Source organism: Rhamphochromis sp. 'chilingali', assembly GCF_963969265.1.
Source record: "Rhamphochromis sp. 'chilingali' genome assembly, chromosome: 14".
In the NCBI taxonomy this organism is placed as follows: Eukaryota; Metazoa; Chordata; class Actinopteri; order Cichliformes; family Cichlidae; genus Rhamphochromis; species Rhamphochromis sp. 'chilingali'.
In genome coordinates, this window is record NC_137941.1 from 15,733,150 (window position 1) to 15,758,572 (window position 25,423).

General features: G+C 39.1%; 1 protein-coding gene across 2 annotated transcripts; it reads right to left on the reverse strand.

The window, feature by feature from the left end:
* Positions 1–1,709: 1,709 nt before the first annotated feature.
* On the reverse strand, positions 1,710–21,913 carry rbms1b (RNA binding motif, single stranded interacting protein 1b). Of its 2 annotated transcripts, none has more exons than XM_080902473.1 (13): positions 21,576–21,913; positions 18,634–18,809; positions 16,377–16,435; positions 14,116–14,207; positions 10,106–10,263; positions 9,053–9,132; positions 8,373–8,488; positions 5,440–5,489; positions 5,265–5,352; positions 4,916–4,966; positions 4,401–4,466; positions 4,189–4,269; positions 1,710–4,096 (listed from the first exon to the last, which is right to left on the reverse strand). In XM_080902473.1, exons 1-13 carry the CDS (start codon positions 21,624–21,626, stop codon positions 4,025–4,027), a joined length of 1,140 nt encoding a protein of 379 aa, XP_080758599.1. In that variant the 5' UTR covers positions 21,627–21,913; the 3' UTR covers positions 1,710–4,024. The 2 variants fall into 2 exon arrangements, with proteins under 2 accessions (XP_080758599.1, XP_080758598.1); XM_080902472.1 differs by having other exon boundaries at positions 4,401–4,511; positions 21,576–21,911.
* Between the last annotated feature and the right edge of the window lie 3,510 nt (positions 21,914–25,423).

Below are 25,423 nucleotides of genomic sequence, written 5' to 3' on the forward strand. Positions count from 1 at the left end.
CCTCTTAAAGAGGTTTAAATTAATTTCCTAGTAAATTTAACATCCTAGTCCCTCCAGATATACACATATAAAATTGTATTGTATTTAATTTTTTTAATAAGTGGTTTCGTTTCATAAGTATTTGTACTGTTAACTTCAGAACTTTCTGTGTGATACCTATTACACTTGTTTATCACAGGGTTCACTGATCCATGGCTTTTTCAAAATATAACACACACACACACACACACACACACACACACACTATATGGTTCCACTCTTCTTGCAATTTGAACACCCTGAGCTGGTATAAGAAAACAATGCACTGCATCAAAATGGGTATGAATATAGGATGCCTCCAATGTAAGCAAAGAAGAGAGTGGATATGAGGGCCTCATTTAGGCAAAGAGTGGTTGTTGTTCGGGGGGAAAACAAGGTTTCAACTCCATTGCTTGTAGGCGCATGTGGCAAAAACACAGACAGCTGGAGCGTGAGTTTTGCTCCTCGTCTGGAGCCGGTGGCTTCCCGTAGGGTGGCTCAGCACTCTGCAGGAGACTGCGGGGACCCATCTGCCATGGCAAGGCCTGCTCACAGACAGTCACATCCAAGCTTCTAGAGCGCCCCAGTGCACCCACTCACCCCGCCCAGGCCATGCATGTTGTCAGAAATACCATGTGACAGAGTTAATATCTTTCCTACCAGGTCCTCACCTTCTGGGCTCAAAGCATAGCAATTCATAAATATTGGTAGACCATCTCAACAAGAAGCCTATTGTCTTCCTCTTATATTAGTGTCAGAAAGTCAGAGCTTCAGTTTAGCCTGGATATTTAATATAATAAAAAAACTGAACTGTCTTATAGTTACCTTAAGGTAAAAATACAGGATATATTTCATATTACACCACATCTTGGAGGCCTAAATGATCACTTCTGATGCATGACTTTTTTATATATATATATATAGTCGAAGACATAATATTTTGAGCCAGCTGCATGAGATAATAATGTCTCATTAATTCAGTGAGTGGCTATCTGAAAGACTGATTAATGTGGAAGGAAGATGTGCATGGTCACATTACTTGAGTGTGTTTTCTGGGAGAAAACTGACAGCAAAGTGACCTTTATCAGCTGCTGTGTTGACGGGGGAACTAAACAGATGTTCGTTTTCTTGCATTTTGTGCATGCGTGTTTTTTTAATTTTATATGGCTGCTGAAAAATGTCAATCCACCAATAATTTATAAATGACTATAAAGATAATTTTAGGATATTTATGCATATGCTTCTTTTGGCATGTATATTTTTTTGTTTGCCAATTTGAGCTAGATTTTCTTTTCTTTTTTCCAAGCTGTCTGAGAAAAGGTAACTCGTTAACGCATATATATTTTCCAAATTCTAATAAGGCCAGTTTCCTTATAAAACCTCAATTGGAAGTGAGAGACTAAGTGAGAGACGCTTTGGATTTCAGCCCTCTGAAGCTGCAGCCAAGCTCCAATAACAACCATCATATTAAAATTTATTGTTTGACTGTTTTAAAAAAAAATATTGTGCTGGCAAACCGCACAAATTACGTATTTTACATAATTAACTAATGCAAGGTTACCAACCAGTAAACTCAATTAAGATTTGTATTCAAGATTCACCATATAAAAAAAAAAAAAAAAATTAAAAAAAAAAATTATCAGGTCTCCTTGGAAATAATGAGGCAGAGTAAAAGTAGATTTCTTTTTTAATCCAAAAAAGTCAAAGAAATTAACAGAATAAAATTTGGGCAACAATCTACTAGGGTGGAAAAACAAAAGGAAGTTTGGGGCTTAACAAACACAATAAAACAGCACAATAAAACAGAAATAAAGAGGAGAGATCCCTTAAACTGTACAAACAAGTTAAGTCTGGCAATTGTGGCACAAGTTAAAAAAAACAACATGTAACTCATATAGCTCTAGAAAATCTCTTATTACCTAAAGCCGTCTGTACAAAAATCTTCATAAATTAGAACTTTTTCATATAACTTAATGTCTGTTCACTACGGTGGTTGCTTATACGAGCAATTTTTTATTGATGCACCTCTTCGACTCTTGACCCAGATACTATGGCACTTGGTTCAGACACCGCTAGCAGCATTAACCTCACAGGACAGTATTACTCGTCAGTCTCAGGCATTACACAAGAATCTCAAGTAGAATTGGCCCTTTGTATCTGTTGCACAACCTAGCTAACTACAGAGGAAATGCTGCTCTTTGTAGATTCAACACAAAGTTTGTATAAACGAGCACAGATTGAGTGAACACCACAAAAGCTATGCTGTCAGTGATAATCTGAAAAGCCTTTACATTTGCCTGTGGAATCTGCTGCCAAAAAGGCTATGAAACTGAGTGAGTGAACGCAAGTAGAGCTGTCCCCAATAGTGATTATGTTATTCCATCTTAATAAGATAAAAAAAAAGAAAAGAAAAATAAAAGGAAACAGGTTTGAGGAAAATCAAAAAGTATTTAAAAAAAAAAAAAAAAAAAAAAACCCTAAAGGGAAACAGCTGTTTCCTTTCAGGCTGACAGGCTCCTGAGTGTGGGATTTGGTCTGGAAGGACGGGCTGGACCTGCTAACCCGGCCTAATACAGAGGAGAAAGAAAACTGAGGTAGATAACTGCTCTGACTGACAACCAGGTCGAATCACAGGCTTACTAGAGGACACCTTAGTTAAAATGGTTCAACTATTTAACAAATTGCCACTTATTTTTAAAGCACTATTTCATATCAGATTGCTTCCGTAGCACTCCATCAGTTTTTTTTCCTTTTAAATGAATCTTTACTATAGTGTTGCACCATCCCATTTTTCCTGTTACCATGAAAGTCATCTGTGGCACTTGCTGGAGCCTTCCTTCATACTTGTGTGTGTACTGAACTAAATGTAAATGTACAAAAAAAAAAAAGAAGAAAAAAGGCACACTGTCCAATCTACACTCTTTTTTTGCATGGTCACCTTTGTTAAAGAGACAAATGATGGCATTTCCTCACAAGCTTTGGTGACGTAAACTACAACTGAAAGTGCCAAGTCTGATTGCTTCCTATCAAAGAGTGAGGCGCAATAAAATACACATATTCATCAAATTTTTACCCTTCGACTCTTGCAACATTTGGCCAAGTTCTATTTTAAGGCTTTGATTAATTAATTTTCCACAATCATACGTCCATGTTTCCCGTTTTTGCAAAGTGAAAAATACCTACCTCATCAAAACGACAATTAGTAATACCACCTTTAAAAAGAGAAAGCACAGCCAACAAAACAAAATTACACCCACCCCACCAAGCTTAATTTTAGCTATTCTAAAAAACACATTTCAACATCCACACGAATGCACAGCCTTCTTTCTAAATAAATATTCCAGCCAATAAAATCATCTTTGGAAAATTTCTTTTGCTGCTCTAGTAGGTTTTGGAGGAAGGGAGCAAAAACACGTTCCATTAAAAAAAAAAAAAAAAAAAAACAGAAAAGGAAAAAAAGACCGCCTGCAGGTGAGAGCTCTTATCAAATTTTTTTGGCTTATTGCTGCTTTGTGGTGGTCTGTTCAAGAAATGTATCAAAACTATTAAGGCAGATTTTCAGACAGCAAGACTGAGTTCTAAGAAAAAAAGAAATCACTTTACAAGAAAAAAAACAACAACACTAAACACATCACCATATCAACACTCACACAGCAAGCACAAAAAGGTTATTTTCAAATATTTGGCAAAAAAAAAAAAAAAAAAAAAAAAAAAAAAAAAAAAAATCCTCAGGAAAAAAGTGAACAGAAAACATCTTTGCACAACTGGACACGTGATTCTTTCTTGTGTCCTGTGCGACCCCTAGTAAAAAATAAACGTTCTAGTATGAAAATAAAACTTCTTTAAATAAACTTTAAATCCTTTGATGAACTTAGGTGTACGCTCTGAAAACGATACCCGAAATAGTATCACTTTAAACATTTGAGCAAAACAGTGAAAGATCCTTAGCGTCCGCTGCGTTTGTAGACATTGTTGTGTGGGCTGTTGTCCAAAGGTTACCTCAGCACTACTTGGTTTGTTGATAGGAATAGGGGGAATGATTGCCGGATGAGTCCACATGTGACTGTCCACTGTTTTCCTGAAAGAAAGAGTAATAACTCAGTTTTTTTTTTTGGGGGGGGGCAAAATATTTTGCTAAAAGTGAGGCTGCAATTTTGTTGCTGCACATACTTCCACAGGAACAGTGGCTGTCGGCAGATGTGGATACTGTGGGATATATGCTCCTTGCATAGCTGTATTGGGAGCCATAAACTGCAAGAAAATGGAAAATGAGACTATTCACAAACCAAAATAAGCATATCTTAATAAATTTTTTTTCCTCTAAGACAAAAGTATAATGAGTCAAACAATCTCTCAGTTAATCTCATGCAGGTTTCTCTCACCGTTCCTGCACTACCCAAGGAGAGGTGACCCATCTGCTGAGTGAGAGGCGCCATCATAGAAGCAGGCTGCAGTGACAGAGATGGGTCAATAGAGGGCGATATCACTGTACCCTGCAGAAGTAGCAGAAGGTGAAATTTACAAGTCGAGCAAGTTGGCTATAAACATCTCGACTGGCCTGACGCATCAGACACTGTTTGTATATTGTTGCCAACTCATTTCAAACTAAGACCATCATATTTTAAATCTGTTAGAAATCATTTAGCATATGTCATTAAATACACAGCTTCATACAGTCCATTGAAAACAGTCATTTAGACACCCATAGACAAACACCTTGCTCAGTCCTCAAAAATAAATAAATAAATAAATAAATGAATAAATCAGCGTCATCTGTGTGTAACTACTACTTTATGTGTCCGTCTGTTTACAGTAAACCAAAGACATATTTGGTGACTAACAGATTATGATTAAAAGAGAAACAGCAGAACAAAATATGGAGAACTCCTGTTCTTACTGGGTGCTGCATGATGTAAGGTTGATGAGGCATCCAGGATGGGTTCTGCATCTGGAACATCAACAAACACACTCTGTAAACAGTCTGACTCAGAGCAAATGCTATTTCCAGAGATCACGTCCTACTGCGATGGCACATAAACAAGCATAAAAGGCTATACCGGCATTTGTCACATACTTGACCTACATCTCCAAACCCCCCCCCCCCAAAAAAAACTATTTCAAATCTCAAAGACACATGTTTTACAAATATTTTTGAAACTAAATCACATATTTCTATTACAATGTTCATGTATTTTACATACATATGTTTTAAAGTGCATATTTATCAATAGAAAAAGTATTCAAACCTGATATGTGGAAAGCGTAGACATGTAGGGAGACATGGAAGTTTGAGTAATCATCCTGTTTGACATACTGTATGGTGCTGGAAAAAATCTGTCAAAGTGTATTGAGAATATTATATTATATGACGTAAATATATTGAAACAACAACAGTGCATTATACATGTTAATCTAGTTTACCCATTTTGCATAGCAGCTGAACTGGGATCATATGTGAGTGTCATTCCAGCCTGAGGAAAAAGAAGACAGGACTTTAGCAACTTAGATGAAGTCTGCAACTTTAAATAACATAAAACCATCAGCTGTGGCGTGACACTGGGTCTATATACACACACTTCTGTTTGTTGGGAACAGAAGATGTTCATCTTTTTTTTTTTTTTTTTTTTAAATAAACACTGTTTGTACTGACTGACCAAACACAGTCAGCTGATGGTGGTTTGTTTTGTTTTGTTTTCTCAAAGTGTAAAGCACTAGACCTAGCCAGAAATTATTACCACGCACTAGAAATGCAGTGCCTTGAACAGCACATGCTGTGGACTAATAATGTCACAGCGTTTATAGCTATAACTTGTGCTCCGTGAAGTGGGGCGCACATTGTATGAGGTATCAAGGAATCAATTGACACTTCTATCCCAGGATTTAAGAACCTGTGATGATGAGTGTGCTCCAGCCTTCACAAACCAGATGTTAGATGGCTTCTTTTTGCAGATGAAACCGCTTTGCCATTAAGAAACAGACCAACAGTGGTGTTGTACTTTGTTCCTCTTTTTTGGGAACAGAAGTTGCAGTCATTACTTATAATTCCCTTTTAGTTCATTCATTTGGTATAGCACACACTGTATGACACATACATTCATGCCCTGTAGAACAGGAACTAAAACTAGAGTCGGACCTTTAGCCCAAGTTAATGTTGAGCCTAGGAACGAAGACAGGATAATCTGCTGACAGGAGTGTTACACCCATACGATAAAACAAATGAGTTCAGTGGTGATCAGCGACACGGAAATTGCTCTTTAAAAAGAGCTTATTGATATAGCGCTGACTGAATGCAGACTGTACAGTCTATGTACAATGAGTAGTACCCACAGTAGAGACAGCAGAAATCTGTGCAATCTTTCTTGCTCTGCAGCTTAAATATCATGGAGTTGCAAGAAATGGATCATCCTAACCAGCTGTAGCATTTTGAGTCAGTCAGTGCTTGTTCCAACAGTTAATGAGAAAAGCCTGGCTGGTAAACCCCCCCAAAACAAAACAAAACAAAACAAAACAAAACAAAACAAAACAAACAAACAAAAACACCCCAGTTTTCGCAGAACCAGAAAGCTTTTCTGCAACGTCACCAAGAAGCCCTGAGCTTGAATGACAGAACTAGCTCGTACATTTGCATTTCTCTGGCACTTGCCCAAGGAATCCGATTATCTTCACAGTGTAATATATAAATACATTCATCTTGAAGGGGTGCTAATGCTCAATTGACACATTTTGTGACTGTGCAAAGGGTGAATGACAGAGCAAACAAGTTCACCATGTTTGAGTATGCAGTGTGGTCATGTGTATTATTAGTCTCTGTGAAACTGATTGAGGAAATCCATCTCCTAGCCTACTATATACATTTTTAACTTCTGACATTTTTAATGCTTGCAGTTCTAAAATAAGACACAAGGAGTGTTTATTACACTGCTGCAGGTTTCTCTGAAAGGACTGTGTGATAATAGTCACAAAGCAAGGTGGTTTGATGATGATCTATGAAGGTACTTCAGCTACTAGTTCACCTTGTGTACTGACCAAGGGTACTACTTTTTAGCTTTCCTCCATATAATAGTGCCATTGAGATTAGACTCCACAGATATTTGTCCTCTACCAGCTCTGCCTAAAGCATCACCTGAAGCACTGTCAGTGAACTGAGAGAACTATGACATAGGTGGACACTGAATATGATCAGACAATTTTACAGGCATTAATGATTTGGAGGGGAATAAAAAAACCTCGGCTGGCAGTGATGAGGGCTACTAACAGGCTTAAAACAAACAAACAAAAAAGTCAGTCAGTACATGCAAAAGAAGTGGCTCCACAGTGTAGTGATTTACACATTTCCCTAACAAGCAAATCCCAAGTTTGATCCTGGGAGGAGACAGAATTCCCTTTAGGGTTGCGTCAGGAAGGGCATCCGACATTTAAAAAAAAAAGTCTGCCAAATGAAACATGCGGAGCTCCCCGCTGTGATGACCCCTCGTGAATAATGGAGCAGCCAAACGTTTCTTTTCTGAATAAGCTGAACACAACATTGTGAAATGTGACAGCTTTTACTGCATGCCTTTATCTTACTCAGTGCCATCTCCATAATTAAACCCAGGACTTCCCAAACCTAGTGATCAGTGAACTGATGGGCACAGCATCACAAAAGCTTACAGACCTGTAAGCTGCATAAAAAAAAAACAAAAAAAAAAACACAGACAAACCCAAAAAACAAAATGTAATCTCAAGCAAGTGAGCAGCTAAAGCAAGGAAGAAAACATCAAGGCACCATTAAGGCAGAAATATTGAATAATGTGTTGTTTAGATGTATTTTTATAGTGTATCACAGATTTTGTCTTATTCGTTGAGCCGCCCCTCTAGCTGGTATACTATCCAAATTTCATGGTAGCAAAAGAAAAAGAATGTAACATTTAAACTGGCGAGTAGGTTTATCTGCAAATCTTATGACGTTAATGAATACAAGACTTTAGTGTTTTAAATGTGTCATATAATTATACAAAGACCCATAGAACAATAGGCCTCAGTCTTTCCACTGAGAATCTGATTTCTTACATAGATACCCAAGATTGACTCTTAAGAGACCCTCTAAGGAATCTGCACCAAAATCCACGGGATTTTCTAGGAATAGTGGCGCTATTTTCTGGAGCAGATGAGTTTTCAAGTTAAATTGTTATGGCAAAACATATGGCAAAAACCAAACTATTGTCATGAAACAAAAACAAGCTACCAAGTAAATCTGAAGTTACCATTGCTGAGCTTCAAATCCTGCTTCATAGCACAGGCCTCAGATTTTTGCCCTTTATTATTATTCCTATCTGCCCGTGGATTAGTAGCTGAGACTCATTCCATCAACTTACCAGTCTAGAGTCACCATCCCTTCCCCAGTATCGACCATTCTGGCCAAATTTATTCTGGCTTTGTCTCTTTTTCTGTCCACCATCAGCAAACTTGCAGAGCAAAGGTTCAGTTGGCGCTAAAATGAAAAAAAAGAAAGAGGCATGGCAAGAGAATGAAATATGAGATTTGTGTTTAACAAACACTATTGCACAGACTCATTGTTCGCCATTATTTTCTGTGTAGTCAGTCACTCTCTGAAGCCTAGGAGTACACATTTACTAGCCAGCCTGGGAACACAGACATCTGGCAGCTGTGGAGCTTTAATCCCCTCCCCTTCCTGACCAAGGCACGGCCAGCAGAGACTACTTCAGTCTAATAATCCAATTAAAACGCTTAGAGAGGGAGTGAAAGCCACACAGAGCAGCTCTTTCGTTTTCTTTGTCTATGCTCTGCCTCTTCGGGCTGAGTGTATATGAGCTCTTTACCAGCAGACTCACTGACTCCTGTTGGAAGAATGAACCACTGAGCCAGTCACTTCATCTGGCCCATACAACTCCACCCAATCTTATGCAGACTAGCCCTAATAGACTTTATTTTCTATCACATCTTTTTGTTAATGACATAGGTGTTAAACCTTAAATGCAGTATTTTGTACAATACACACCACCAAATATAGTATAGGTATAGTGTATGTTCTTACCTGCTACACCTGGAGGTGTCTTAATGAACTTTCCATTGAAGTGTGAAATGACTGCATCACATTTTTCCGTTGACTCCATCCTGAAGCCCAAAAACAGAGTGAAAAACAACAGAAGTGACATTTGCAGCAACAAGGCGTCAGGTGCTTTCCTAAAATGACTTCTTTATCAGTTAGTGGAAGCGGTGGTTTGTCATAAGTGATTTTTATCTACAAGTTCATAGCGTGCATCTTTTGTAGAATCAACTTGAATGGTTTTGGACATGCACAAAAAGATTCCCGTGATGCAATATGATAATTTCTGTTTTGCCAGTCTTGACCATGGCTTTGACTGTCAGGTATTTTAGTTAAATGTCAGGTTACGCGAGTACGACTGGCGGAAGCTATTATTATCACTGCAATTAAATAAACCAGTCATTGTGAAACTATTTTTAAAGGCGTTTCCATTTGTCCATACATGAACAGTTTCTTTGTTAATCGACAACAGCCCCAGTGTATGTGTTTTTAGGTATTATTTTTAAGAAGTGAAACAAATTCTGAAAAGGGCATTGAGATTTTTACAACAAGAATGTTTTTGTTTTTTTGTTTAGTGATATAAAGATTTATTTCTACTTTATGACTGGTAAAAATCAAGTAGAACATAGCAAATGTGATTAAAACTGTGGCATTGTTAATAATAAGTTAATATCAGACTTCCTGTTGATTTTCTTGCCTGTCTGGAAAGGCCCATGCCACATGTTTCTATTCCTGGCCTTGACGACACTTGTGTTTTAGTGGCGAAAAGTAGTCTCTTCCCATTTACAGTTGTAAAGATACCTCTTTTGGCCAGGAAGCAATCCAACAATTTTTCAACAAAAAATATACAATGCTAGGTAGAGGCCAGAGAAGTTTTTCAGTTATTTCACATGCTTATTTGGTTTAGTCATACCAGTGCGGTATGCACAGGGGCGGGGGGGGGGGGGGGGGGGGGGAACAACAACAACAACAACAACAACAACAACCTCTCAATACCATTTCAAGTTCTATTTCTGACAATAAATTACAAAAGAATCCAACCTTGCAAAGCCCACTCCTCTGCTGACTCCACTGGAGTCCCTCAGGATGCGAGTTGATATGACCTGGCCAAAATGCTTTAACATGTTCTCCAGTTCCTGCTCATCCACAGACACAGGCAAGTTGGAGATGTACAAGTTTGTTGGGTCTTGTTCTTGTTGCTAAGAAGACGAAGAAGAAGAAGACGAAGAAAAAAGAACAAAGCACAGATATATCAAAACATTGTAATTGCAATACCAGAAATGCCATAAACACACCTGGAAAAATATTCCTTTGTAATATCACATCCACACTGACTTTTTAGTAATGTGTAGACGGAAGAGGAAAGGAGCCACTTCCTTAGGAATTCAATATTATTTATCCTCAGTAATGGGGGAGTTTTCAGTAATAAGGGGTTGGCTAAGAGCACTGATAAGATGATATTTGCATGCGGCTCATGGTGGCTTAAGGCTCGCAGCTGGCTTCTTGATGTATTTTAAGAGCATCAGCAGAAATGCAAGAGATAGCTATGAATCCCTGGGGAGAGGCCTCTCACTATAGGCATCTGTGTTGTGTTTTTCATAAACAGCAACAATAACAGAAAATGGAATGACAACAAATTAGCTGCAGCTTAAGCAACACCAAACAATAGCAATGTGTTCAAACATAGGATTTAACCCTCAAAACTGAATGGTTGCTGGTGCCAGATGGGCTGGTCTGAGTATTTCAGAAACTGTTGTGTGGGAAAATCCCAGCAGATCAGCAATCTTTAGGGTTTACAGAGAATAGTTTGAAAAGGAGAAAATATCCAACATACTGTTGATGCTAGAAGTCAGAGGAAAACGGTCAAATTGCTTTAAACTGACAGCAAGACCAATTACAATCAACATATGCAGAAGAGCATCTCTAAACACACATCAGCAGCAGAAGCAAACAGCGGGTTGTACTCCTTTCAGCTAAGAACAGGAAGTGAAGCTAAAGTTCACACAGGCTCTGCTGAAACTGTTAGATCTTTGCCAGCAGAGTGGACACCCATAAATCAATCAATAAATAAGTGAGCTTCTTTTTATGGTTGTTAGACATGACTTAATTGTAAATATTCACGGGGAATTTTGACCCAGTACTTACCGTTACTTATGACTTATGTAAACAGAAGTTAGATTGAGGTGAATGACCTCATTTTAAAGATCCAGTAAGTCGACTTCAATAGCTTATTTCTATCTGGATTCAGTTTTGCCTTAATGATCCAAATCGAAGTAACAATGACAATGGTACGCATATAACGACGTATCTAAAACCTTAAGAAACATTTATTTTTAATGTTTGTATTTAAAAAAAAAAAAAAAAAAAAAAAAAAAAAAAAAAGCATAGTGGTTGGAGCAAGATCCCATTGGACCGCAGACACGGAAATGACACAGGACACTTGCTCCTTGCTCAGTGTTGTGTGGGAAGGTGAACTATTTTTTCCCAGACAATCCACTGTTACCAAACCAACTCTCAATTATTCATTTCCTTTTTTGAAAGATATAAAGCCACAAGTTAAATAACATGACTTCAGAGGCCACCATCGAACCATCTGTTATTTTAATATTCCTGTATATTCATTTAACAATATTCAAAACTCTAACTTGAACTGCTGTATAAATATACGATTATATTGGGAGATTTAATGAAAAGTCTTTGAAGTGGGTAGAATATCATCAGCCTGGGCAGACATACCGTAGGAGCACATCAACATGGATATACACGAAGTGATGAAAAATAATCGAGCTGTGTCACCATCACCAATTTTACTCGCAGTACTACTTTTTTTAGACAATAGCAATTTCAAATAAAACATTAAATATTAAAATATTGTTTAGAGCTGTAATATAATCTGCTTTGTTTTGCTCAAATGTAACATGAATTTATGGTCTGTTCTCTAAACTTCCACAACCTTCAGTTCCTTTTTAAGTGTTTCATTCAAGTTAACAGACAGAGCTGCTTCTGCTTCATGTATTATTGAGTGGGGCCTTTTCTAATAAACTAATCTAACATCATTTATAAAAGCTGAAAATAATGTTTGTTACAAAAAGACCACCAAAGAATTTTATTTTAGTATTTGGTATGACCTCCTAGTGGTTTTAATGATAACATGTACGTGATCTGATATGTACTCTACAAAGCCTGATGATCCAAGTCATCCCACTACAGTTTGAAAAAACGTCCTATGATACGAGGAATGTATTCGATTTCTCTCATTAATTAAGTGTCCCCATAAATATTCAGACGGGTTAAGGTCATGTAATTGTGGAGTGAAGTCCTCCGTGGTCTTCTTTGGTGTTAAAATGGTTCTTGCAAAGTGTTGACTATATTTTGGAACATTGTCCTGCTGTAGTATAACTTCTTGAATACTGCCAAAACAATGTGTCACAAAGTATTTGATACACAGTAGTACCCTTGACTCCTTATATTTACATGAGAATTTGGCTTCTCCTCTTTTTAAATGCAGTTTAGAGATCACTACTCACATTCTGAGAGCCTTCTGTTGATTTTTGACTTTTTATTTTGCTAATCATGCATCTGTGAAAAAAGCTTTATGTATCGATTTCGTAATGATATAGTAACTTCTGGTCTGCGTCACTGCGATTTTAGTATAACTGATACTGTTTCTCCAAAGTGCACTGGAGTTTCATGCACCTTTAAAACTTTCAGTCAAGCCCTGAGAATTTGACACAGAACAATTTGAGTCACTTTGTCCTGATGTCATGTTTCCCATCATCACGGCGCTACTTAACGCGCAACGCAGTTCACAGCCATATTTATAGGAGCTGAGCAACAACTGCAACTTGATCTACTTGAACAAGCTTCTGATGAGTAGATCCAATCCAGCTGAGCATCAACTGATTGCCAGCTTCAACAGAAGAAAAACAAGTCAAGGAAATACTGACCAATCCCAGCAAACATGTCACAATGTTGTTGTTTCTTTAAATGTTTAAAATCCTCAAACTTTCAGATTATTTTTAAAGCTCACATACAAATTAATTTTTTGGAATGCTCTCAAAAGCAGAAATGTACTAAAAAATGATAACAAATGTTTTCTAGTTTTGTACAAATGAGAACCAAAATGGAAACTGATAGAACACAAGTGAAGAAGACTATTAATGACAGCAAAAACGACACCAGGGAGAAAGCTGCAGGAAGAGGTTGGAGATTCAGCAAATGTCTTGGTAGAGTCCTTTTGACAGCAGTCAAGTAAAAGTACTTACTTTCTTTTGACAAGACATGAACTATGACCTCCAAGATCACTGAACATCAACTCCTAAATCACGTTTAAAGCACACACACACACACACACACACCAGAAATACCTGTTACACATTAACCTACCATTTTGTTCATTAATAATTACTGCAAATGGAACAACTGCAATCCAGCAGAGTACATATTCATTAAAACTCATTTTACATTGAGGGCCACATACAGCCCACTTTGATCTTGGCCAGACAAGTGAAACTTCCCTTTCTGGCAGCGTAAAGACATTTACCTGCACATTTAACCCCGGAGATATGACAACAAAAGCTAGTGTTTCTACATGATAAATGTATAAAATTACAGGAAAAAGTTCTGGTAGCTCACTGCACATTGTGTCCCATATTCCTGTTTTTCCTGTTCCTGTCCAGTAGCCCAGATTGGAGAATTGGCGGCCAATTCTGGCCCTTGGCCCTTATGTTTGACAACCCTGCTACAAGTAATTGTATAATTCACATGCAGCAACCTAGAGGCTGCCACAAACTGGTGCATGGGTTACTTTTGTCACACATACAGTAATTACACAAATAGAGACTGTTCTCAGCACACACTTCCTGTATGATTCAATTCAGTGATCAGAGCCAATGAGCATACTGGTTGTGGAACGTATATCATGCAATCCTGCTATGTAATACCTTAAGGATTAGTTTTAAGTTGATCAAGTAGCCAGAAGGAGGACAAAGAGTGAAGCTGAGTGATTTGTATTGATGTGATATCAGGATTAGTCTGCAATGAAGCCTTACCTTTGCCATCTGAGCCTGGACACCGCTTGTCTTCAAGGTAGCCACAGCTTTCTGAGCTGCAGCGGGGCTATCAAAGTCAACAAAGCCATATCCTGAGGGGATAAAACACATAATTAGGATGACATTCTAGACCACAGACATTACATGAGGAGAAGACATGGCTCTCAACAAATTCTGAATAACTCTACAGGGGACCCTCTGAGCCACTCAGCAGTCAAACTGAGAAACATGTTGTTGACAGTTTAAACTGTGTGACATACAAAAAGTGTTTGAGCATGAACCAGCTTTTTAAGGTCATGCCACAGCATCTCGGTTGGATTCAGGTCAGGACTTTGACTAGGCCACTTAAGCCATTCAGAGGTGGATTTGCTGGTGTGTTCTGGATCATTGTCCTGCTGCAGAACCCAAATGTGCTTCAGTGTGAGATCACGAGCAGAATTCATGGTTAAATTTACCACAGCAAGTCTTCCAGGTCCTGTGGCAGAAAAACAGCCCCAAACCATCACATTACCACCACCATGTTTCACTGTTGGAATGATATTCCCTTTCTGAAATGCTGTGTTAGCCTTCTGACCCTGCCAAAAAGTTCAGCTTGTCTCATCAGTCCACAGAGCATTTCCCCAAACGTCTTCAGGATCATCAGGATGTTTTTTGGCAAATGTGAGACGATTTTCTACATGAACTCTGCTATCCATGCCATTTTTGCCCAGTCTGTTTCTTATTGTTGAATCTTGAACTCTGACCTTAACAGAGATGTGAAGCCTGAGGTTCTTTAATGCTGTTCTGGGTTCTTTTGTGAACTCTTGGATAAGTCACTGATGTGCTCTTGGAGCAATTTCGGTCAGCTGGTCACCCGTGGGAAGGTTTACAGTGCTCCAAGTTTTCTCCAGATGTGTATAGTAGCTTTCACCGTGGTTCAATTGAGTCCCAAAGCCTTAGAATTTGCTTTGTAACCCTTCCCAGGCAGAGAGATGACAGTGACTTTCTTAAGTGTTTCTTTAGATCGTGTTATGATGTGTTGCTTTTTGAGATCTTTAAACCTCCTTCACTGTCAGACAGGTTTTATTAAAGTGATTTATTGCTTCAAGTGGCTGCCAAAAGTTTCTTTTAATAGTTTGTGCTGGATTTGACTTTTATGCCCCAGTAACCACTGAAATTAAACCTACAGCCTTCTCCTCATTCATTTAGAAGGGGTCATCACAATAACTGCCCAAATAACTACTCAGAGGCATTTCAAAGATCGATGTCAAGTGATGAGACTTGCTCTTACAAGGAATTTCTCTATACCAGGAACAGATAATGATAGAACCACCAATAGCTATCCTTGAGATAACTATTCATTCTATATTTTAAGATGTAACTTTAAAATGTGTATTTTTGTATATTACATGATATAGTTCTTTCTGTTTGTACATATAAATATGCTTGATTTGTGCGTGTGACAGCATGTTTTTCGAAAGTAGGGGGGGAAAAAAAGTGCTGAGGCTGCAGATACCAGTGGGTCAGTTCAGCTCTTTGTAATGGGGGTACAAACAGGGTGTATACATAGTTTATAGCTTCTACTGCTCTTGATATATAGAACACATTTAAAATGAGTCATGATGAATGTATCAGAACAGTTCCAGCTAAAAAAAAATGGGTCACACTGTTTTAAAAAAGCCAGTAAAAAAGCCAAATAAGGCAGTTTTTAAAGTGGATAAATAAGGTCATCGCAAAAGCCTGTTCTATTTAAAATTCAGTCAGAGCCTCGCAAGGTCTTTAATGGTTTCTCATTTCACTGAAGGACTTTGATTTACTGGCATCTCTATAATCCAGTAGAGAGTGACAAAGCGATCTCTTAATCCCATTACCCCTAGAGATTCAGCAAGCCCTGCTTTAGTCAGGTGAGCAATCTACTAGAACTGGAATAAGACCAACAGTGTCACTCAGCAAGAAGAGGAAGAGTTGGGCGCGTCTTCCTCCTAGGCAGCGTGCATGATAGCGACAAACCAGCGACAAGAGCCGCTGCTTAAAATAACACGAGCTGAGAGGCAGCTTTAAACAGCCTGACTGTCTGTTTCCTGAAATGATCTGAAACTACATGTCTGCTTGATTTTTTTTAATGACAGAAGTCACACCCTGGATGCTACAGTTTTTGGAGAATTTTAGGAATGTGTAGGTGCTATACATCTTGCGTGGCAGTTTCCTTTCATGCATATTGAATCTCAAGAGAGATAAAAGAGGGCAGTGCTGGTAAGACAAAAAAAAAGAAGATGACACACCTTTGCACTTATTTGTAGCCTTGTCCAGGATAGCTTTTGTTGATACAATTTTGCCATACCTATGGGAGGAGCAGAAAGGCGAGGTATTGTTAGCAGGTTTGCGCACCAGACAAAGCCAGTTATAAAACACTTTGACTGAGAGAAGAGGTTGAGCAACAATCCATGACATCACTGTAAAAACATGAGAAACAGGAAGTGGTTTCCATGTGGTGCTGAAAACCCCACAGTGCTGCAAACAAGTAATCTCCAATTTCAAATAGTCCCTTTACCTAAACCAGTGTTTTAAACTTTTAACAGTCTCATTGTCTCTTGCAAGAAGGAGGGTTGCTGAAGGGCAACATCCTTGCAAAGTCTATGTGTCACAGGCTGTTTCAAGATTATATTTAAGCTTAGTAGTGAACTATATACACATTAAAACCGTCTTCACAGAAGACTTTTTCACTGACAGATTTCTCTAAAGTACTGACAGACCCATGCCTCATGAAATACAAAGATTATCGCATTCAAATGATTCTTTCTTGGCATTAGCCGTCTTTCCAATCCATCGCTTGAAGGTTTAAATTAGTTTAGTAAATGCAAAGTGGTTTACTTGACCATTTTGCATTGCATGTCATGCTTACAGGTCACCACAGATTCCATTCACTACATTGCTCCTATGCTTTCCCTTTTAATCAGGATACCCTTTTAAATTTCCATGTTACTTAAGACAAAACCCTAAATTGCTCTGTCACAAATATTATGTAATAGAGATAAAAAGTGCTTTTGTAGGTACAACGTTTAGTCCTCTTCAAACTAGAAAAGGGTTAGTAATAAAATCTGTGACCAAAATGGGAATAACAAGACAAAAGGAAAATCTCCAGAATCTTTATTTAGTTTTGTTTTTTTTAAATTGTACAGTATTTTCCAAATCTGAAGGGTTTATATGCCCTTGCTTCAGGACACAATGTAACCCGAAACAAACTGGAGGATATATAAGCTACAGATGCTAAACTGGGTGAAAGAGCATGAACTTATGACCCCTCTTTCTCCTGAACATTAATTTTAATTTACTCAACTACAGATCCTGTTACTTCTCTTACAGAACCATCAAAATGCAGAACATTTGCATGTACCTAACACGTAACCGCTTATCACAACTTTCAGATCATTCGCTGTGATCCAGTGAGGTATTCTGAATGCACAAGTCAAGTCTTGTTTGCTCCCATATTTAAAAAGGAAGTGGTAAGCAGCACGTTTGATGTGATCTCTGCGATGCACCTATATACACCACGACAAATAAAATGATTCCAACTACATCCTCACATGATTCGGAAAAACAAAAAAATCCCCAGGGTCAAAAATTTTCTTTTGGACCCGAAATTTACCTATAAGCCTCTGCATACAAATGAACCGCACATTTTTCCTTCTTATTCACTGTCGTATTTTTAAGCTGGGGCCTCAGAGAGAAAAGGAAATGAAATTACTGATGCGCCACGGTCTGTCTCCTTGGTATATAAAAAGCAATCAGGATGCAAAGAGGGCTGTGAATGAGCTCAGTGCATACCTTTTCTTTTTTTTCCCCCCACACATACGATATATGAAATCTTTGACTCTGTGCCCTGCATGCTGTCAAGTTGAGTTATGTTCTATTTTTCTCTTTCCATGTACAGTCCTTGAGATAACTATTAAATCAGTATTGAAGTGTATCCTTGAATATTGCTGTTATATTGCTAAAATGACACATTTACCTCTTACGTCAACCTGTTTGCATTCTCATAAATTTACAGTATATGAACAAAAGCACTGGGCCACACCTCCTAATCTTTGAATTCAGCTGTATAAAAATAAAGCAACAAGCCACGCAGTCTACCTTTACAAGCAATTGTAAAAGAACTGGTTATCCGATACCACCCCTGCAACAGGTTTGTGAAATTTATTTCCTCCTGGATATTCTACAATTAACTGTAAGTGTAAGCACATCAACTCAGCCATGTAGTGGCAGACCACGTAAAGTTAGAGAGCCAGGTTGCTGAGTGCTGAAGTGCACAGTGTGTAAAAGTCGTCAACGCTCTGCTGACTCAGCGACGGCAGAGTTTTAAACCTCCCCTGCATAAACATCAGGACAAAAATTGTGCACTGAGGGCTTTCATGGTGCGATATTCCAGAGTGCTTTTGTCCATATAGTGTTTTTCATTAGTCACAACCAGTGCAAACTAAAATAAATCAATGAATGATCAATGGCAGATAATAAAGGACAGCGCAGGACGGTGGTACTCACGGCTGACAGAGCTTGACTAAGTCATGATCTGTAGTTGAAGGGGACAGGCCTCGGATGTAGAGGTTTGTTTTGCTGAGCTGCTCCCAGCCTGCAGTGCTACTGCTGCTGCTGTTGTTGGTGCTGCTGTTGGTGCTCGGGCTGGGTGGAGCCATGGGATGTGACAATAGAGCAGGTTGCTGTTGTACGTCAGGGAAACAATAGGTTAGACTCGTTTCAAGGGTTCATCAAAAATCAAACAGGGTTTATTATCCATTCATACATGTTGTTACAATAGACACGTACAAGGGGAAAAACAAGGATCTGTCTGAACCCTGGAAACCATCATGGAAACATGTAATGTCCAGTGTGAGAATTATTATTATTATTTTTTGCATACCACTGATTCATAGATACAGGGCAATCCTCAACATACCTCTGCAGTCAGCATAATCAGCCCACACAGCCACCTGTAGCTTTGACATCAGCATCACACTAACGTCACAATGCCTCAGGGTGTCGAATAAGCTATCTGCAGCCATCTAAGGTGTAGCTCTAAACCCTTTAACCTCAATATTCTGCTATAACATGCTTTACTTATTTAGGGACGGCTTTTCAGACTTCAATATATATGTATGACAGTCTTTTCACAAAGTGAACCAACGCTTTCAGTGTCAGCATTGTGTTTGTTAGCTACTGAGCCTCTTTATCGAAGGCGGGGAATATAAAAAAAAAGCAAAAGTAAAAGTCCTCTGGCGACTGAGCAACTTTGAGCTTTGTGTTTACAAGACACAGATGTCCCAGTCTGACAGAACTTCTCCCCTTGGGGATTTGTCTCCCTCCTCGCTATCTGACAGTGATTACCCCCGACCTCCAATCCCTCCCCCCACCCCCCTCTTTGAAGAATCACACGCTGAGAGGAAGCTGATGGCATCCCAAGCACGAAGTGGTGACAGGATTGAGCAATCCAAATCTGGACATCAGCCTAGAGGATCTTCTCTTGTGACCAACTGGTCGCCTGCCTCACATGCCTTCACCATGAAACAAGCCTGACCTACTGTTTTCCCACTGACTCCAGGCAAAAGTCTCTATCTCCCTCACCCTTAACCACCAGTCACCCGCTTTTCGAAGCATGGTGAGATTGCTACACAATTTGAACAGAATGAGATTAATGAGAAACAACTGATAAAAGTCAAATTATTAATTGCCTAAGATGGTGTTTCTCTTGATAACAGCAAACACAGAGTTTTCACATATTGTCAGGCCAAAAGATGTAAACAATAATTACCTTACTGGGATTCTGCAAGTACCGTATCATACACGTTCAATCTTAACTAGCTACTACACCTCCTGTATCTTTTTTTTTAATCTTCACAGTTTCATTAAAATACACTATACGTAATCCTTTTATATTCCTGTGGATGGTTATGGGAGGACTTAAGCCTGTGGGTGGCTACACCCTGAACCAGTCACCACTCCATCACAGAGCCAACAAGGCCATGCTTACGGTCAATTTAGCATCACCAATTAACCTAACAAGTATATTTTTGGACTCTGGGAGGAAGTATCGAGAGAGGCACAGGGAGCGCATTCAAACTCCACACAGTCAGCAGATACAAAGCAAGAACCCTCTTGCTTTGATACAACAGTTCAATGTGCCACCCAAAACCAAGAATAACAAATAAGACAAGTCTTATTAGGCAAGGCAAGGCAAGGCAAGTTTATTAAAGCTAAATTCTTGGTCTCTCAAAAGACAGACTCTTAAGCAGACATGAATCACATCCTGGAAAAAAAAAAAAAAAAAAAAAGCATAGCTGATGCTATCTCTGGGTACATCATTAACAAATATATTTGTCATATTAAGAACTTAAACAGTAGGAAAGGAGATGGAGCTTTTGGTTGTTTTTCTTCAAGTTATATCTTTAAAACTTATATCTTTAAACTTGGCAGAGTCACTGCTGAATAATAGTTTTGTTTAAAAAAAACAAACAAACACTCTTTTCAGCTCTAAATGCCACGTAATATAAAGTGAGACATGCCCTATATGCATGCACCTCGGTGACTGTTTATAACACCAACACACAAGGCAAGGCGATCTTAAAAGAGGATTCCGGCCACAAAGACCACAGCTTCATGTTTCAAAGCCTGGGACTCAGGTGGCTGTAACCTCCCTTTTTCTGTGGGGCTGAAAGTGAATTTGGCTTTCAGACAACTAGCTGATGCAGGAGTGCGAGAGACTGAGATGGGGGAGAGGACGACATCTTATCAGCCAGCTACAGACCAGCGGAGCCCGTCATATCCTAGCCGGAAATATACACAGGGTTTCCAGTAACAGGCCTCACCCATGGAGCTCTAGCCACAGGATAACAGCATGAGCAGCGCAAAGTAAATATGCTTATTCAAACCATTGACTCAAGGGGTGTTTTCGACATCTATATGTAACTGGCACAAAGTAAATCCATCAGCGGGCAATGAAGCATCCATACTGTGTAATTATACGCTATAGAGGGGAAGATCTGTAGCCTTCAGCAAGTAAACTCAGTGAATGCATTTACTCTCGAATAGATAAAGCAGCCAGTGGCTTACTGTGCTGACAGAGAGCGCACTGAAACAGAAACCAAACAAAATAGAGACTGGTGCAAGTAAACATGCACCCTAGAAGTTGTTATGCGGGGTTTAGTTTATGTAAAGTGGTGTCGATGGCCAGTTCATGTTGTCCCTACTACAGGACCTGGACCGCAGCCCAGGAGCAGCAGGTATTCTCATTATTCATAAGTAGCCTATGTGGCGATTACATCACAAAACGTGAACGCTGCCACTTTAAATAACAAGTAAAAAAGTTTTCTCGGTTCACATTCGGTTTATGTGCGCTGTGCGATTCTGTCATACAGACTTATTCCATAAGGCTGCCGACGAGGCAACTTTACGTCGTAAGCCTGGTCTTTAGTAAATATTTGTTTATTTACCTGTTTGCGATGAGGAGTCCTTATCGGGTTTCCAGTATTGGCAAAAATCATCCTCAACTGGACAGTGGGTGTTAGTTGTTGCTAAAGCTACAGATTTCAGGTGAAATGCACCAAACTCCAAGTACAAGTAGAATATATGTTGATAGATATCCTCCTTACTCCGCTAAAAGACAAGAAAACTGGTTTCTGCGCATATTCGCTGTATACATATCCTTGTTGTCGTCGACTATCCGGCAACAGAAACCTCCGCAAATTGTCCCAACTTCAGTCGCCCAGCCCCGTCTCTTTTCTACTTAGCGACTATACGGGCTTCATTGATTTGCAGTCAGCGCCGCACAGGACAGACGCCGCTACGGTGGGAGAGACCATTTATGCTTTTGGGCGTAGGGGGGTTGGCGTTCATGAAAGGTAGCCACAATTAATTCCAGCTACCACATCTTTTGTTTAATGAGTATTAAATATATGTCATGTATTATAGCTGAACTGTTCTTCATGTGTGCGAGACTATCTGTAATTTCCTCGTTATCTAAACACATAAAACCAAGGCGCTGTTTCTCCCTCTGTTGTCGTTATACGTATTCAAGGCTACATACCAAACGTTCCACTGTGCACATCCACCGTCCTGGATGTGTTACCTTGGTGTTGTTCTACGTGAAAAACAAAAGGGCAAAACAAGATCTGTGCTATTAATTGTTCAGGTGCAGCCACCTGTCATCAAGGTGAAATCCAGTGTTTATGGGTCATGCGTCACCCTACCTTAAGCAGCACATTTATTAGCCATTAGCCAACTCTACAAGTCACGGTGAAGAAATTGGGATACACTAATAAAAACCTGAAAACAAAATACTGTGTCTACCTACAATCATAGCTTATAAGGTCTCTCAAACACTGTAGCTACATATCTGGCTTGAAAATACTAAAGATAATATGTTTTCTCTCATGTTGGTAAACTGACCCTTTAACCCTCAACCTAACCACATTTTTTGCATACATGGAATAACACTGGGACCCTGGGGGACCCAAGAAGAATTTACTATTAAAACCAAAAATATAAGAGCAAAAAAATGCAAACAAAATTAACAAAAAAAGAAATAATAAAAGTATTATCACATATGGAAATAATGAAATCTAAAGATTATTTTTCTTTTTTTTTTACAAGTACAATCAATTTGCAAGTTTCTTAAAACTAAAATCTGTACTTTAAAAAAAAAAAAATTATATAGCTTGCAGCTTTTATGCAAAGTGCAATCCATACTATTAAATAAAAGCTTATTTACCATTCTTTGATTCTGGCATCACTTTTGATTCTGGTATAAATTCGTTTTCAGTAATTTCAAGTGTCGTATTTAAAGGGGGAAATCAATCCATCTTTTTTGACCTCAGTGTAATTTAAATAAACATGCAACCAGCCCGCCCAGAGATGTAATCTCTACCGCATGTTCCTGGTCTGCTCCGGGGCCTCCATTATGCTTAATTTATGCTAACGTGGTAGTGTCCATTTGGAGAAGTATTCGCCTACGGAAAGGGGTTTTCAGCCACCACAAAAATGCTCCTCTGCAGTTCTCCAAAGTCCCAGCAAGCATAAAAAAAATACAAAAATACAAAATGGATAAACAGTGGCTGCAGTGGATACTTTTCATTGTTTAACACTTGGTTTCAGAACTTAACTCTCCTCCCAGGTTACCTGATGCACAAACAGCAGCAAAGCAGGAGTAGCCCACAGACTGGTTGTACCACTTATTTTTTGATATTTTAGCCCATCTGGCAACAGACATTTTCTGCAGGTTGATGGTCAGTATGAAGCTGCAGATGGACTGCATTGATACTTTCCTGTCTGTGATTCAGGACCAAAGGTAGCAACTTTTTCCAGCAGATCATCCAGCTGAGCATTGGACAGTCACACCAGCAGGTGGTTTTCCTCACTTCCAGGAGGGCCATTGCTGTGCAGATTGGGGTGCGTGTTGTAGGACTATCAGCTCTCCTATTTTGTGTGCGACGTAACCAGGTCATGTCTAAGCTCTCAAAGGTACAGTAGATCCAGCAACATCTCCAACATTCTGATAACACTGAGCTTGGGAAGGTCCCCATTCAGATGATGAAAGCAGCAATGGCATCTGAGTTTTTCTTTAATGAAAGAGTGCACCTACATCTCCTGGATACTATGTGTTCCTTTAGTTTGTACTTTAATTTAAGACTAATTGTACACATTAGGTGAATAAATAGTTCCATTTATTAAAACTGCATAGGTGGAATTGGGTATTTTCACACAGATCCTGTGGAACGCCAAAACTGTGTATTTTTAAAAGGTACTAATCAAAACAAAAATAAAAAACAAGAAGCCTGCCCTTCTTTGAGGTAAGAAGGGCAGGCTTTGGTATAAAATCAAATCAATCCACCTAACTGTCACCAGCTTCTGATTGGAAAACACAATGCTTTTGGGAGAAAGTGTTATGCTACAGCCGTTGTACAGATATGCCTTTATAGGCTGCTTAAACAGCTTTCTTTCATGGTCTGGATTTCAGTTGGGTTAGGCTAGCAGCTGTTTTGTATTAGGTGCGCATGGTATTCTTTACCAGTATCTCATCAAAATGCAAATTTGCAAAAACGAGAGACATACTGTGGTGGAGTATATTGAAAAAGGTCCCCAGGGCCTGAAGTCACTGAAGCGATCCTGAATCTATGATATCACTGTCCTTTTAATGAAGGCATCTATATTGATAAATGTAATGTGCGGTAAATATTCCTTAATGAGACCAACCAAAGGTCACCGGTAATGTAGAGAGGCTCGCCAGGCCAACAGAAGTCAATGGTTCAGCAGTAAAAGAAACAGAGAGAGAGGTCTGATTCAGCAGTCTACTCAGGACACTGGAGGGGGGTGGGGTGGACAGAAAGTCAATTGAATACCACTTTTTATGAAACGGTGAAAGGAAAGGTTAATGCAGCTTCCTCCTTGTGAGTAGAACTAAAAACAAACAAACAAACAAAAAAAAAAACTAAATTAACTCTGTATCTTCAACTCCATTATTTATAAGAAAACTATTCTGAATTTATTTATACCAATCTATTGGTTAAAGACGGCTGGGGTAGGGTAACAGTTGCCCAGAGTGCATGTCACACCATTAGCCATGGGGCAGTCTAGACTGCACATGCAGATTCACTCAAACAGGCTCAAACTTGCATATGAGCAAAGATTAAAAGATGATATACAAACCTTTATCCGCACAGATAGACAAGCTCAAACTCTCTCTCTCTGACTCTTTCTCTCTCTCATACACACGCAGAGACACACACTCACACTCACTCTGGGTATTTCCAAGGGAAATAAGAGAGTGAGGTTATTTTAGGACATTGTGCTACTTGGCTACTTGTTCTCGCTCTTCCCTGAACTCATGAAAACAGTCTGTACCAGCAAACAAGGGGGATATAAGAAAAAGTGTTTTGCCCTCACAAATTCTAACAATAATTACAGCCTCACAACTCGACCTGTGAAAGCCAGAGACACGTTTGTTCTCACTTCCCCCTCGGTGTTAGACTCCTGACAAGTGGCACTGCACAAATCAGGGTTGCATGGAGTTTTAGCAGCTCCAGGAAGCTGTTAGTAACAGCTCTGTACCTTCCTGCCTGGATGCATGGCTTGGGTTGAGGTGGGGGTGCACAAACTCTCTTTGGTAGCAACAGAGTCATTTCCCCTGACTCTTGGCTATAAATTAGCCACAGGGAAAAAAAGAAAGAAAAGCTGACAATGCCTATGTGTGTTTGTCTTTAATTCAGGTGCTGGCAGGGGTGGCATTCCTGACAACTCCTATCAGTTATCCCAAAATGACTGAGTCACCCGCTCGGTAATGAAA